At 32.3% G+C, this 16,803-nt stretch overlaps 1 protein-coding gene across 4 annotated transcripts in view; it reads left to right on the top strand.

Moving 5' to 3' along the window:
* Positions 1-16,803, top strand: part of LUZP2 (leucine zipper protein 2) — a 415,565-nt gene that overhangs the window by 209,367 nt on the left and 189,395 nt on the right. For all 4 annotated transcript variants that reach the window (XM_011362583.2, XM_023532082.1, XM_023532081.1 and 1 more), the window contains one exon: positions 3,704-3,766. In XM_011362583.2, coding sequence (XP_011360885.1) covers positions 3,704-3,766 — 63 coding nt within the window. The remainder of the gene's footprint in view (positions 1-3,703; positions 3,767-16,803) is intronic.

The raw sequence follows: 16,803 nt of genomic DNA, 5'->3' as shown, positions 1-16,803 counted from the left end.
TCACCTCCCTCTTCTTCATCCTGGGAGCCCTTAGCAACAACTCAGATCTCTATGTCATCATAGTAACATTGGTACAGTCTAAAGCCCTGCCGAAGTGAGGAGTTAAAGGAATCAGAAATGATGGAGTTCTTACAAATCCTACCTACCTGAGAACCCTCAGCAGAATTCTGGGTCCAAGATTCTCTACCCTGGATCTTTCTCTTTTTTCCCAGGACTGCTGCTACTGCCTTGTTTTTTGTTTTGTTTTGTTTTGTTGTTGTTATTGTTGTTTGCTCTTTTCCCATACACATTGCCACACAGAGTAGCTAACAACCCAGATAAAATAAGCTAAGAAGCTAAAATAACACTGAAATATGAGATATAGAGCTACTAAAAAGAAAAACCATGCTTTGGAGCACATGTGCACTGTGAAGCAGAATTTCTGAAATAGGTAAACTAAGAATTGAAGCTAAATGTTTTAAATACACTCAAGAAGATAAGGGAAGTATTCACAATGCACTGAAAAAAACAAGAAAGCACAAAAAAGAGCTTTTTGGAAATATTAAATATAGATACTACCCAATATCTAAAAGAAATAACACACTAGGTTACACAAATCTCTAGAAGAAAATAGTTGAGTAGTAGTAACGATAAAAAAAATTAAAAAAAAAAATTCATGGAAAGCAGCGCGAAAGAAAAAAATTCAGAAAATAGAAAAGAAACATTAAAATAAATGAAAAAATGGAAGTAGGATGCTAAGTATCTGAATCACAGAATATATAAATAAATGAGTGCAAATATACATAAATAGAAATCTTGCTTTATTTATATCTATGTTTTAGAAGGTTTCAAATGGAAATTGTGTGGCAAACCTTCTGAGATTTTATATGACTTAACATTTAAATGCCTATTTAGCTGGATAGAAAATGAAGAGTAGATAATCTTATGCACTGTCCTTGATTACGTTTCTAATTATTCTGCCTTTTTCCATAAAAATAACAGATTGTATATTTTATGCAAAAGATGTTGCAAATATTCACATCATTTGGTAAGTGAATAGTAAAATGCTTGAAACTTAAAGGAGATATTGCTTTAAAAATCACAAAAATATAAAAGACGATACTCTTCTGAAAAATTAAATCAAAAAAGCAGTAAAGCTCTCTCGATCTAATTCTGTTGAAAATACTTTATGTGAACATGTGAACATCTGGGGTTTTTTTCCCTAACATAACAATAGAGTGACAAATCTTTCAAACCTGTATTCCTCGTGAAAAAGCTAATAGCAAGGAAGAATGAGCTCTCAGGTGTAACCAGAGTAATTAAAGATATTAATGGTCATTGGATGCATTTCCCTACTCTTGTTAATTTTTACGGTTTAACTTGCCGTAAGTGAGACATAATTAGTCTAAAAGCAAGGATTAGCTTCAAGCTTTGACTCTCATTAAGAATAAAGACTTGCTATGTTCTTTCATTCTTTATTCAAGGTAAATTAATGATACTTTTGTCTCTGAAAATTCTTTCATTTCATTAACAAAGAATGCTTATTTTTCTAAGAATGTTAAAACCTGCTGCAATTCTAGACCAATGGTTTCAGAATGCTAATACTTTTTGAAGACTCTGAATATATTTTAAGTCCTGAATATTTGAGTATTGCATTCTCAAGTTTTTCTGTCCCAGTTTAACATTTAAATAATTATATTTTTGACATTGCAATATATTTTCATTACAAGTTTAATTAGTTGTTAATTATGGATAACATATAGTGACTGAGTAGTATCAAAATGTGAGGATTTGGAAAAAATAAAGGTATCAGTGGAAAAGCAGGATATTAATATAAGCAAGATAGCTTTAAATAGTTTATGACTTAAACTAAAGACAAATCTGTAACATATCAAAATTTTCCAGTGCTCATAAAACGCTTGACAGTTTGGGTTTTTTGTTCTGTTTTGTTTTGTTTTGTTTTTGTTTTTTTTACTTGTAATGCAAGTGCAGAACTTAAGCTTTGATTGCAGAGGCATCCACTTCATAGACACTTACTTCAAAAATGGCTCTCTCAATAAACACATTGCCAGCTACTGAAGGATCCAGCCTGCCCACGCTTCCCCCATCCCCCGTCCTCCACACACCCACACCTGCTCCTTTGCTTTAGAGATCTTAGCTGATTTCCATAAGTTACGGATGACTGATCATTGGTCCACTTGTTTTTTTCTCTTCCCATGCTTTAAATTCCCACTCTTTTAAATTCACCAATAGTCAGCCCTTGAAACCCTGGGCCTTCACCTTTGACTTCAATAAAAGCAGAACTCTCTTCCCCTCTTTCCCCCTCTCTCCCCTTCTTTCCCCCTCTCTCCCCCTCCCCCCGCTTCCTCTCTTCGTAAGCTCCAGGTGTGCCATGTAATTTCCAGGACTTGTAAGTAACAAACAGGCGTTACACAATACACAGTGAGTAAAAATGCACAAATACATGCACAAAACTAATGCACATACACGTCAGGGTGGTGATTACCTCTGGGGAAACTGAAGGAAGAAAAGTGGGGCTTTAATAGTATGTGTAACATTTTCTTTACAAGGTTTGAAGAAAATTGGACAAAACCTTTACTTATGTTTATTCCTAGAGTTGGGCCCAGAGCATTTTACATATTCTTGTTCTTTTGTTTACATTTGAAATGTTTCAAGCCTAATTTTTTAAAAAATCCTAGTGTATGGTAAAAATTATCTTCATTCTTTAACCTGATTTTCACTGGTTCATCTATCTCCAGAGATAATACACAATGCCAGTCTCTTTTGTATCATTCCAGGGATCCTCTAAGACTGTGTTTTCTGATACATAATAGATAGATGAGGCTATTGAGCATTAAAAAATGACTCGTCCAAACTGAAATATGATGTAAGTGTAAGATACACAGTGGATTTTAAAGACATATTGCAAAAGAATGTCAGTTATGTCATTAATAGTCTATTTCATGTCAAAATGATAATATTTTGAGTATATTAAACAAAATGTATTAGTAAAATTAATTAATTTCACCTGTGTCACTTTACTTTTTTAAATGTGACTACCAAAATTTGAAAACTGGAGAAATTAAATGTTTCATCTACTGTCGTAGTGAACCCTCAGTGACTATATGTCACATATCTTAGCTATTGTACTATGTTGACTTTTTAAAAAAAATACAGGCAGATAATGATGCTATGCTCATGCAAATACAGTTTGGATAACTGGCCTAAGTTTACAGATCCGAATAATATCACACTCAATAGGAAACGTCATGGCTTCTTTGGTACAGTATTTATAAACTTCCATGAGCGTGAGGTAAGGAAAATCACTATGCAGTTGCTCTCAAACCTGGCCATAGGTCAAAATTACCTGCAGAGTGTTTTAGAAATAGATTCTTAAGTCCAACCCTAGAATCTAGTTTTTTTCTTTTTTGTTTTAAGAAACGCTTTTTTAAAGATTGAGTTTTAAGCAGATAAGAGAATAAAATAATTCATTTAAAAAAATGAATGTTTTATTACATGAGGAAAGGCTATTTTAATTAATCAATAGATATGTATGAATTAGGCATTAAAAATTTGGTTAATAAAAGTTTTAATTCTTTGTTCTTTTTCAATATTTATTGATGAAGATAATTATTATATTCACTTCCAAATCATGAAAATAAATTTCTAAAAGCTACCAAAATAAATCTAAAATGTGTCTACATAATTTTCTGTTTATTTTCAGATTAATTTTTTAAAGACTGAAGTAGAAAGAAAGAGCAAAATGATCCGAGATCTTCAGAATGAGGTAAGACATATTTCAGGAAAATTTTATATAAATCAGAGAATATACACAAACACATATTTATTTGGTATAAGCTTTGAAGTATTGATCAATACAAATTTGGCCTTTAGTTATGTATAATGAAGAGGAACTGTGAAGTTAAGAACTTAAAGGAGTAGATAATTCCTACTTTTATAAATATTTGACAATGTCATTAATTCATACATCTCCAATTCATTTTCTTTTCTAATTATATTTTGCTTGGAAAATATTAAAAATTTATTTTTATTTCATAAATTTATTAGTTGACATTACAGTCACCGAAGAAGAAATCTAGGAAAAAACAATCTAGAGTGAAAAATTAATGTAAGATCTTCCTAGAGTACTGTAGATTTGAGCAAAATAAGCTGTAACCACTTTCATTACAACCTTCAAAATGTAAGGACCCTATAATATACTATGTATCTTTTATTTTTTTTTTTGATTCTTTGTCTATCTTGTATAAGTAGTTTATTTTTTTAAATTTCTCCATCATGTTTCTATTTCTACCTCTTTATTTCCTTTTTCCTTGAATGCAATTAGTCACTTCAGACCATTAAACTATGACTAATTAATGATATATTTTCCTTAATCGATCCCATTAATTATGGTTTATTTTGAATCCCAAATCAATGACTTCAGCTGTTACTAGTTTCTCTTTATTTCCTTCTTCCTTTTCTTCCTTACTTTCATTTTTTGAGACATTTAAAAGCAGATAAGCTATATTATTCCTAGTTTCCACCTTATGTCATGGTTAAAAAAATAGACTACAAATGTCTCATATCAACATTCAGCATCAGTGCTCTGGTTATGACATTACAATGGTTTCTCAGATGTGCAAAGACTGGGATAAAGAAAAGCAGGAAAATTTTAAATGGCTTTCTGATAATTATTGTATTTGCATTTCTTTTTTAATGAGTTTTTCGTCTGAGTCTTCTTAAGAAAGTGTGATGCGGCAGCCTTGGTAACATTTTTCCTAAGGCTGAAATCTTTTTTGATTTCCTGTTTATAGTGGAAAATGTCAGCAGATCGGAGTCACCAGAGTACTCAATGTTCTGGATAATTTCTTGTTCACAGGGGTTCAGGGAGAGCTCAGTGAAAAGGCTAGATTACTCAAGTCAAAAACTTTCTACAGATCGTGTAATACCAGGGGAACGTTTAAAACAACGTTAAAGGTGGTATTAAAATTGGAAAGAAAGTACATTTGCATGTACACACATGTACACACACATACACATAACAACATGAACCCAGTTGTATGATAATGAGAGAATTATGATGGGTTAATTTAAACCTCTATATAATTCCATCAGATAACTTTTGAACTTGATAATTTTTTTTTTTTTTAAATCTAGCATTCAAGTAAGGAGAAAACACTTTCAAAATCAAACTATAATTTATTTATAACAAGTACATATGAGGACAAACCATTTTGTTACTGGGGGCTATTTTATAGTATAATATTAATTTTCTTAAGTGTGTAGGCTAAAATAGTTCTAAAAGAAATATAACTCTGCAAAAGAAATATCTGCTAAATGTAAGTTGTATAATTAAATTTACTAATAATTACTTTCATCATATTAAAAATTTACAAGGTGAAAATTGATAACCAGAAAAAGGTTTTGATTTCTTGAAAAAAGAATATAATAATGAATATATGTCATCAACTAAATGGTGAACATATAACATCAGCTTTTAATTTGATTCCTTTATATTAATTGAATTTTTAGATTTGTCATTTTGACAATGATTAGTATGTAGAGATTGAACAAAATAACTGACCCATACCCTGTATAGTAAAATTACATGGACATTGCCTAGAAGATTTTTAGTTTAGGAGTAAGAAAAAATAAAACACGTAAACTGATTAAACAAAATACAAAAGGTGAGGGAGACAGTACAGGTATAAAGAGATTTACAGGAGAAACTTGAAATTCCCTGAATACTGCTGAGTGATGGTATTGAGGAAGTCCCAGTAGAAGGGACTTCTGAAAAGTTATTAAAGAATCAATCAGCATTTTTTCCATATATGAAAGCAGCTACTAAAAGGCGCTTTTACATTAGCATCTAGAGATTTAACTTTTAAGATTTCAGATGCTACTTGAAAAGGTAAAAATATTTACACATTTTTATTTTTAAAGCAAATGCTATGTACGGCAGAAAGCATTTTGATTTTGCCATCCATGCAGGCACACCTGGAACAGGCCACGTGAGGTCTCATGACTCAGATTGTAAGGCATAACACTTCAAAACCTAAAATTATAACTGAGAAAGAACACTGGAGATCATAGAGAACAAAGTGGGAGAGAGGAAAAGAAATAGAATTTTTACAAAGAAAATAGACAGTGGGACTAGAAATAGTGTGAGCTGTGAGTTAATCAGAACTTGTCCAGCTCCTTTATTTCATTTATCTCTATCTCAATCTATCTTCACATGGGCATCACTTTTATTTAACCTGTGTCTTGGACTGTTTTTCATTGGGATTTAGGTGGTCTCTAGGTTTCAAGTCTTGGCCGTCTACTTTTCTGGTTATATTCTCTTTCATGAAATAGTCAAGTCAAATATATTCCACTACCATGTATATTTTTTGTACCAAATCACCATATTAGCAAGTAATAAGTAGTGGAATGATGTCAGTAAAGTTTTGAAATTTGTGTTGATTTATATGTAATTTTCCCCAGCATGTTAGGGTTTGAAAACAACCTGGGGAAAGCCTGGTCAAATTTTAGAGAAATCTTTGTCAATATAATGACGCAAGAAAATATGCAGAAGGATATATTGTGCTTTCGTGCTGTACAGATGATTTAGTGCCTTCAATCATTTTATAAAGATAGTTTTCACTGAATCAAGATGTCTAGTTAAGAGATGAGTATAGAAGACTTTCCTGCTTCATTAAGGGAAGAGATTAATGAAAATATGTGTCAGATTTTAATTTTGATGACATTGTACTATATTAAAAGTCAATTCCCTTTAGGATCTATATCTCAAAGGAAAAAGCACTAAATCCTAAGTGGTACTGCAAAGGATTGACTATGATTCTTGTGATAAATGCTGTAAAATATTAAAATGTGGTTGTACTTTTATTAGTATTGTTATTATTTTGTTAATGCTATGATTACAAAGTTACATCGTAAGTGACCTTTCCCAATCATATTTTTGCTATACATGCTGTAGTTTTAGTGCACAAATTTACAAAATGTGAGGTTTCTCACAGCTCAAAAATTGATTTATAGTAGATATATCACCAGTCGTCAAGTAACTTCCTAATCTGTCTCTAGTTCAGATGTCTCTTACATATTCCATCTTTGTACATTCAGTTGCTTATTTTGCATTTTGTATTTGGATATTATATGGTTCCAACAAATATAAAATTTTGCACTACAAAATAAGACAAACAAACAGACAAATCAACCTCTCTTCTCTGACTTCAATGTATATGCTAATTGTATCATTATGTGATATAGTCAATATCAGAGACTCCAAAGCTCAGAATTGTCTTTGACTTTGCACTTTCAAAACACCCTCTCTTCATTATCATTTCCATTTTTTTAAAAAATTTTATCCTTTTCCTCTCTAGGCTAAAATAAGTTGGTCTATATTGGTCCTAGATATAAGAAAATATCAAGTGATGAATAGGATAATATACAGGTATTGAAATACTAGACAAATTAGGCCTCGGAACAAGCATCTTTGATTAGCTGAAACTCCTTAATGAGATGTGTGAGTTTGATAATGTTCTGGACTTTGTAAGGGAATATTAGTTGAATATGCTTGATTTAGATTAGTATTGAAATCGTTTTTATTAAATTAGTGAGCAGATAGAGATAAAAGGGAAAGAGGATAAAAGGAAAATAGAAAGAAAGGAAGGAGGGAAGGGAGGAAGGAAGAGAGGGAGGAAGGAAGAGAGGGAGGGAGGGAGGGAGATGTGGCCCCCTACCTTTCCGCTCTCTTCTGTGGTGGTTTGTTTTAGTATAGATTCTTATGATGGATTCTTTTACTGAGACTCATTCAAGATAGTTCAAGATAAAGATAAAATAAGAAATCATAAAATAATAATAATACAGTAAGGAATCATAAAAGTAGGCTTTACTCTGCCCAGCGATGGAAATCAGAAATTTGTCAAAGCTATTCTCTCAATGGCATGCTTCCCCTCTCACTATTTCCTGACTCAACTTTTCTTTCTTTCTTGTCTCTCAATTTTTTGCTCATTATTTTTCACATGGTTCATACAGTTTTTTATGTTTTGCTTTATTGCTGTTGTTTTAAGTGCCTCGGAGAAAAATCTTGCCATAAGTCAAGTCACTATCCAATCTGTGGATTTCTAAATAGTTCCAATTGCCATTGACGCATACCCGTGCATATGAGGGATAAAACATCAGTTTTTAGGGACAATGTACCAGTTACTGTTCTCAGTTGTGGCAAAAAGAATCCTCTGACAAGAAGAAAAAGGATTTATTAAGCCATATAGAGATCTCACAAAATCATTAGGATTGCTGAATATACAGCTTGTAGGCTAAACTTTAAGAACAACTCTATAAACACTCAGAGCTGTCTGTCTTAAGGCAGGCCTTCCTCTGCCAAGATCAGGAAGCTGCAAGCTAGCGCAATGCCCCCAGCCCTGCAGACCCTTGTATTCCACAGCTGTATGCCTTGTGCCTCAGACAGTGAATAACATCTAGCCTGTTTTCTACATAGCCAGCTTTTGTATCTACATATTACAGGGATCATGTCTGATTAGTGAAGTCGTGTCTGCCTGGAGCTGCAATGGAACTTTAGAAATAGAGGGGATGTGTTCATTTTATTTCTAATTTTCTTGCTTTAATTTTTCCTTGGAAATATGGGTTCAACACTAAAAAAAAAACTTTTGCATTATGGAAAAATGTTCCAAAATTTGGTAGCCTTTATATTAACAACTTTTCTTAATAAATAGTTAAGGTCCATGGTAATTAGCTTTAGTATATGGTAGGCCATCATTGAAGGGTTTTGAGTAGTTAAGAGACATGCTGTAAGTACCACTGATAGAGCATTCACTTGTACATGTATGTATGTTACAATATCTTGTGTGTATACACAGCCTCTTTCTTATTCTTATTGTGTGATTTTACCTTTGCTTTTGTCTGAATTATTTCTTTACCTAGGTGTTGTCTCTTTAATGCTAGAATCCTACCTTTTCTAGAATATCATAATTTATACTTTTTTTCACAAAAGAAAAACACAGGGCCATGACTGTGTACAGTGAGAATAAATTAAGACCACATGTAAGTTTTTCTTAGCACCAATGAATTAAATGAATTGAATAAACATTGAATATTATCTCCAAATCTGGAGATTGAAACTGTCTTTCCTAATTTGCTATTCTCCAAAATAGGGATGCTTAGAGACCCTGCAAGGTATAAATTGGTATCAGGGAATCTCTGATCATCCTGAAATTATTAGATAACAGAAAAAAAGAATAGGTGCATACATGTATTTTTCAAAGGAGAGAGTTTAGATTCTGAGGGAAACCATGACTAAAACAAACAAAAAATAATAATAAAGGTTAATAACCACCAATCAAGAGAAAACTAATAAATTTTAAGAAGAAAACCCATTTAGTTCAACTCTTGTATCTATAAATCTCTCAAAAATAAATTATTCCATCTTGCTTCAATAAACGCACTCAAATGAAGATGATGGGCTATTTCACGATGTGTTAGTGCTTCAGGGTCATCATTCTGAAAATGAATTCTCATGCCTGCCTGCAGATGAATAGATATATGAGTTTTAGTCAAATATATACTGCATTCAGGACATGCCTGAGATGTTTTCAAATAATTTCATTGCAACCTTTTTATTTTATTTGTGCTGATTTGCCTTTTTAGTGATTATTTCTGAGAAATTTTCATCAACTGATTATTCTAGTTAATTGTTTACCCAGTATTTAAAGTTCACTATAACCCATTTGTATGTAGCCTAAGGCTGCTGTAATAAAATACCACAAATTGGGTGGTTTAAAACAACAGAAATTTACTCTCTGGTTTCCAAAAGCTAGAAGTCTAAAATTGAAATATTGTCAGGGCCATGCTCCCTTTGAAGATTCTAGAGAGTAACCCTTCCTTGCATCTTCCTGTTTCTGAGGCCTCCTAGCAATTCTTGACAGTATTTGGCTTGTCAGAAATTTCTGCTTTTGTCTTCATTTGGCCTTCTCTATATGTCTCCATCTTTGTGTGTTCTCTCCTTATCTGATACAGATGCCAGTTACTGAATTTAAGGCCCACTCTAATCCAGTATAACCTGGTTTTAACTTAATCATATGTCTGAAGACTCTACTTCTAAATAAAGTCGCATTCTGAGATTCCAGGTAGACATGAATTTTGAGATACTAATTAAATCACTTTACCATCTATGACATTTTGTATATTCCAAGTAAACAGCTTAGGTGTTTTTTTAATTTTTTTTTAAACAGGCAAGGAGGGAATGTTTTATGGATATAAGTCTGTCTATAGAAGTACTCTAACATTACTTATTTAGATGTATATATAAGATTTATTTATTTATATATTCGTTCTAGAATAAACACACTATTTAATTCCCAACATTGTGGTAGGTCCCAAGGTATATAAATATTAAATTTCAATTGTACAAAACCATCTCTGACAATGAAGAATGTAAAGAACAGAATTTATTATATAATAGATAATATTTTTTCATAAGATATATAATGATACAATAATAATTACAAAAATTACACAAAATAACTACAATAAAAACACATTGAAATAAGCATTTTACAATAAAATATTGTAAGGAGGCAGAGAAGGGCAATACCTACGCAGGTGTGGTGGTCACTGAATGCTTCATTGAAGAGAAGGCTTTTGAAAGTAATAAAAGGATTAGAATTGATGGCTGTTCATTCATGATTAAGAAAGCAAATTTAAAAAAGTACTCTTGTAAGTAAAAAGATTGTTATTTGTTTATTGCTGTGAAGAAAGCAGTTAATTTTGATTGTAGCTGAATTCAGCTTCAGTCCAGTTTACTTTCGAAGAGTATGTTTTTAATACCCAAATCAATGCTATAAATATCTGTTATAAGAAGACCTTGGGGCAGCCAATCTGATTGATATGGCCAAAGCATAATACACAGAAAAATAAACCTAGAATTTCTACTGTCAGATATAACAATATCAGTGAACTTTCTACTTTTCAAGGACATAGAATTGTTATTCAGCACTTCAGAAGTAAGCTAGGACTGGTATTTTATGGGAGATTAGAGTCTACCTTAAATTTCATTTATTTGCTGCTGGAATCTATTAATTCCACCAACTTGTAATTTCCTTCTTCAGAGTGTTGGCTAGATACCAACATTGTAAACAATTTTAGGAATGAATCTCAGTTTAAATTGTGTAACTTGTGCCCTTGGCTGCATCTGGGCTACTGTTTCTGTTTTCTGATAGAGAATATCCAGTGTCCTCTGCCATGATTCAAGGAAAGGGGAAGGTTTGTGTTGTTTTAGGTATCTTACAATATTGTGAATTTAGTAAGTGAGGAAAGAATGCATATAAGACCCTTAGCACATATTTAGACATTTAGCTCTTAACAAATCATCATCATTATCTTTATTATTGCCATGGGATTCTGAGTAAGATTGGGACATCGATAAACAACGCTATGTACAAATAAATATTTCTTTAAGAAATAGTTCTAAACAAACAAATACACAAAAACTTCATATTTCATTTAAATAAAAATACCAAGGTAAGACAGGACTCTATCTCTCTAATATCTAGATAGTATCATTCCACTTTTCGTAAAGCCCCTTTCCACATGGCAGACAAGAAAACCAAGCACTGTCTAATTCACATCTTGCCAGCTTAGCAATAATATCCAGTTTGTACCAGCAGAAAAATCCCAGGAAAAATCCTTAATTGTTTCCATACCTAAGCCAATCACCAATAGCCAGGGGAATGGGGCACATTGGCCAAATCTGAGTCACATTTCTACCCTTTGTTAGATATGATCAACTGTAGTCAAAACAAAGTGGATCTGCGATAGGAAAGGAGGGTTCTTTTCAAAAAAAAAAAAAAGTCACTAGATATTAGACCAATAAAATAAAATATCCAGAATATCATCAAACACTTCTATTATTCCCTGTCATTCTCATTCATTTTCTTACTATCCCTCAGGATGGAGAACATAAGTAATATTTTAATCATTTTAGGTCCCAAGTTATACACCATATCTTTGTTAGCAATGCTCCCTTTATATATAATTCTAATATATAATTGAATATATGTAATTGTATGTAATTATATATGATATAATTATATACAATTCAATCTCTTGTATATAATTCAATCCCATTCCAAACATATCAAAGATCTTCAGTCTTCTCATTTTATATTTACTTGCTACATTCAAATTTTTCTATATAAATGGCACTAAGGAAGCTTTAGTCATATAACATTAGGTAAATGATCATCTCCATCTCTCTGCCTGGAAGGAAATTGGGGAACTGCTTTGTTTTCAATCATCACAGATTCATTATTTTGTTGTATTTGCTTCTCAACCTCTCCTTGCTTCCATTATCCCCTCCTCTGTGCACCATTAGTGCGATATTAGAACAGGAACCTATGTGCTTAATTATTCCTCATGTCCCAACTTGAAATGGGTTTTATCCCCTGCATGATATCTTTGCACCTTAAGTAGTCTTTACTCAAGAATATAGACTAGTTATGGGAGGGTAAAGGAGCTATGACTAGTTAGAGAACTAAGGAGCTATGACTAGTTAGAGAACTAAGTAAAGGAAATGCATTGTGGGGGAATCTATTTAAGCAAGTTAGAAAGGATGAAATGAATTCTGCTTTCATTATGGACAGAAGAAGAAACAAATTCTAATAATATACAAATAATTTACAAAAAAAATATATATATATATATAACATCCCATTTAATCCATAATGGAAATCCATAAGACACAAGTTAGTGCTTTTCGTGTTAGTTTTATTTTTTGAATTACTAAATGGGGTAGCTCTTTGTCTTTGAAAACTTAAAAAAAATAAATAAATAAATAATAAAAAACAGAAAAATCTGATACCCCATCTTGCTTTTTCTTCTTTATAGTAGTTAACATTTCTTGAAATTACATTATATAGTTCATTGATTGTCCTTTTTCACTCTTTTCCACTGTTCTTCTTTTTTTAATTGTGGTAAAACACACACACACACACACACACACACACACAACATGTGGTGGGAACATAAAATGCACATTGGGAGAAAGTTGGCATATTACACATTTAAACATACTCTTACCATACAATCCAGTGATCATACTCATTGGTATTTACTCAAAAGAGTTGAAAACTTACGCCCACATAAAAACCATGCACACAGATGTTTATGCCAGCTTTGTTCATAATTTCCAAAACCTTGAAGCAACCTTCTTTCTGTAGTTTAATAGAAAAATAAACTGTGAAAATCCAGACAATGGAATATTATTAAGCATTAAAAAGAAATGAGCTATCAAGACATGAAAAGGCAGAGAGGAAATTTAAGTGCATATTACTGAATAAAAGGAGCCAATTTGAAAAGGCTACATACTGCATGATTCCAACTATATGGCATTCTGGAAAAGGCAAAACTATGAAGACTGTGAAAAGATCAGTGGTTGTTTGGAGTTAGACGGGAGGGAGAGATGAATAGGCGGAACACTCAAGATTTTTAAGCAATGAAACTACTCTGCGTAATATTGTATTGGTGGCTACGTGCCATTATACATTTGTCCCAATTCTTAGAATGTACAATACCAAAAAGGAAACCTAATGTAAACTGTGGACTTAGGATGATAATGATACGCTCATGTAGGTTCATTAGTTGAAACAAATATATCACTTTGGGGACTTTGATAATGAAAGAGGCTATATATGAGTGAGGGCAGGGAGTATATGGGAAATCTCTGTACCTTCCTCTCAATTTTGCTGTGAAACTAAAAGTACTCTAAAAAAAAAAGTCTATTAAAACAGTCACACACACATCATGTAATCTACCATATTAAAAATTTTTAAAGTATAGTAAAGTATTATTAATACATGCACATTTCTTTTTTAAAGATATAAAAACAAACAAATATTATCTTTTTTTTTTTAACATTATAGCCTCTGTATCTTTTCTGGAAGATATAGGAACTTGATAAATATTTTCTGACTGAAAAATAAATATTGTTTAAATAGGTTATATGTATTTAAATTGTATAGGATACATCACTTCATAATTCATAGGAATGGTAATCTCTAAATTATGAGAGATGTTCCTTAAACTTTAATGATTTTGAAAGTCAGAGAGAATCAGAAAACTTCATATTGATCAGACACTGCTAACACTTGCTATCCTAAATCTTTTAATATGGGGCTGGGAGGCAGGGTGTGTACTTTTGGTTATTGACATGCCGCATTGAAAGAGAGAAGAATAACATAAAAAAGGGAAACCACAAAAGGAAAAAATATATAGAAAGAAAGAAAAAAAGGAAGGGAGGGAGGGAGAAAAAAAGAAAGCAAGAGAAAAGAAATTTGCCTTGGGCTGATATTGAGAGAGTGGAGTTTTTGCCAGCATCTAAGACTTATTCGCTTTGTCACCTTAGATGCCACAATTTTTTATTAGTGCCATTGGTAAATAAGGGGTTTGGATGAAGTGATCCCCATGATTTCTTAAATTTCAGCTTCCGTTTCAAAGTTTATAAATTCTGATCTGTAGAAACAACACCACGTAAGCTATGAGTTAATAATATCAGAGTACTAAACTCAGAATAAATTTCAAGTAGATAGCTATTAGTACTTCAAACAAATCCCCAAATGACTGTAAATTGTGTTTGGATTTGCTTAGAGCTTTTCAGAATATTCTGAGTGTTTAAAAATATTGAATATTAAAGCGGGCTGTTCTCCAGTACATGTCATAAATAAATGAAACATGCATAGTTTGCAGGTCATCAATCAAGATTATTTTTAAAGGTTTCAGCATTCAATCTATATTTATAGTGATAAAATGTTATTTTTTAAAGAAAGTTGATTAAAAAACATTATTTTAGATTTTATTTCTAGTGATTGTACGAATTCATAAATGTGTAAAATATTTTGAAACAGTTAAACTCCCCTTCCCCTTAGATATGTAGAAAATACCAGTCCTTAGAAGGTCAAAAGTAGCGAGATAGTTGGCAGAGTTAAAATACAGAGACCAAAAGCAACAACAAACAAAAAAGAGCTTCAAATCACATTTTTGACACTTTGTGATAATTAAATATTTTTAATATTTAAGTAAAAATGCCACCATCCAACCTCACAGTTATTATGAGAGTCATCTGAGATAATAGTTATGAGAACTAGTGTGTTCTTTCTTGTTCTTTCCAGTTAATGTTACCTGTTAGTACGTGGCTGTTCACAAACTAAGCATTTCTTTATTCATGCCATATTCTTTAATCAGTTCCTATGTAGAAACATGAAGTAAGCTGAAAAATGACCCAAAGATAGCAGTCCTAATTCCTGGAATGTGTAGTGTACATCGTACTCTACAGAGAGAAAGGGTCTTTGCATATGTAATTAAGATTTTAAATCAACAGGACAAGTAATAACAAGTGTTAGGTTGTGAGGTAAAAGGAACCTTTATACAGTGCTGGTGGGAATGTTAACTGGTACAGCCATTATGGAAAACAGTATGGAGATTCCTTGAAAAATTAAGAATAGAATTACCATATAACCCAGTAATCTCTCTTTGGGGTATTTACCCCTAAATTTGAAAATATTTATCCATAAAGATATTTGTACCCTGATGTTCATTGCACCATTATTCACAGTAGCCAAGAAATGGAAACAGCTGAAGTACCCTTCAATAGATGATTGAATAAAGAATTTAGTATATATGTGGTACATATATACAATGGAATATTGCTCAGCCATAAGAAAAGATGAAATACTGCCATTTGTAACAACGTGGATGGTCTTGAGATTATCATGCTAAGTGAAATAACTCAGAGAGAAAACGTTGACAACCATATGATTTCACTTACGTGTGGGATATAAAACCGAAAGCAAAAAACAAACATGACAAACAGAGACTCATGGACACAGACTGTGGACTAATGGTTACTAGAAGGAAGGGAGGAAGGAGAGAGGTACATAGGGGAAAAGGGGGTCAAATATATGGTGACAGAAGGAAATTTAACTTTGAGTGGTGAACACACAATGCAATATACATATGACATTTTATAGAATTGTACACTTGAAACCTATATAATTTTATTAACCAATGTCATCCCAATAAATTTAATAAAAAATAATTTTGAGATGGTGAGATTAACCTGAATTATCCTATCGGACCCTAAATTCAATCACAAGTGTTCTTATCTGACACACACATAGAGGAGGAGGCAGTGTAAAGACAGAGTAAAGAGATATTTGAATATGCTGGCTTTGAAGATGGAAAAGATGCAGCCACAAAAATCAATGAGTGCCTGCAGCCATGAGAGACTGGAGAAGGCTGTCACCATGATTTCAGCCTGGTGACTTCTGACTTTTGGCTCCAGAATTGTTAGACAATGAATTTCCCTTATTTTAAGACTCTCAATTTGTGGTAATTTCTTACACTGGCCTCAGGAAATGAATACAGTAGAGACTGGATGGGCAAATATCCAGGTTATTATTAGCAATAATTATCCAAGTGTATTATGTGGTAGCAGATTCTATTTCCTCCTATTAATTTTGAAACAAAACTGAAACTCAAGCAAGACTTTCATTTGTCTATGTGATACAATTTATAGATGATGGTAAAATACTTGCATGTTTCATCTTAAAGCATTATTTATTACACTCCTGTGTCCTGGGTCCTGGGCACTGTGTGAAGCAGGGAGAAAATGAAATCAATACTTTCCCAAGCCTTGTTGCAAATCTTAGTCTTGTGGGGGAAAGACTTCTCAAAACACATAATAAAATTATATAATCATAATACAGTATATACCAGGGGCCAAGCATTGTACTTATTTACTCTATTCAAAATATA

This window comes from Pteropus vampyrus, unplaced genomic scaffold (assembly GCF_000151845.1).
Source record: "Pteropus vampyrus isolate Shadow unplaced genomic scaffold, Pvam_2.0 Scaffold76, whole genome shotgun sequence".
Taxonomy (NCBI): domain Eukaryota; kingdom Metazoa; phylum Chordata; class Mammalia; order Chiroptera; family Pteropodidae; genus Pteropus; species Pteropus vampyrus.
Note: the sequence above shows the minus strand (reverse complement) of the source record. Positions and strands in the feature narration are given on the sequence as shown.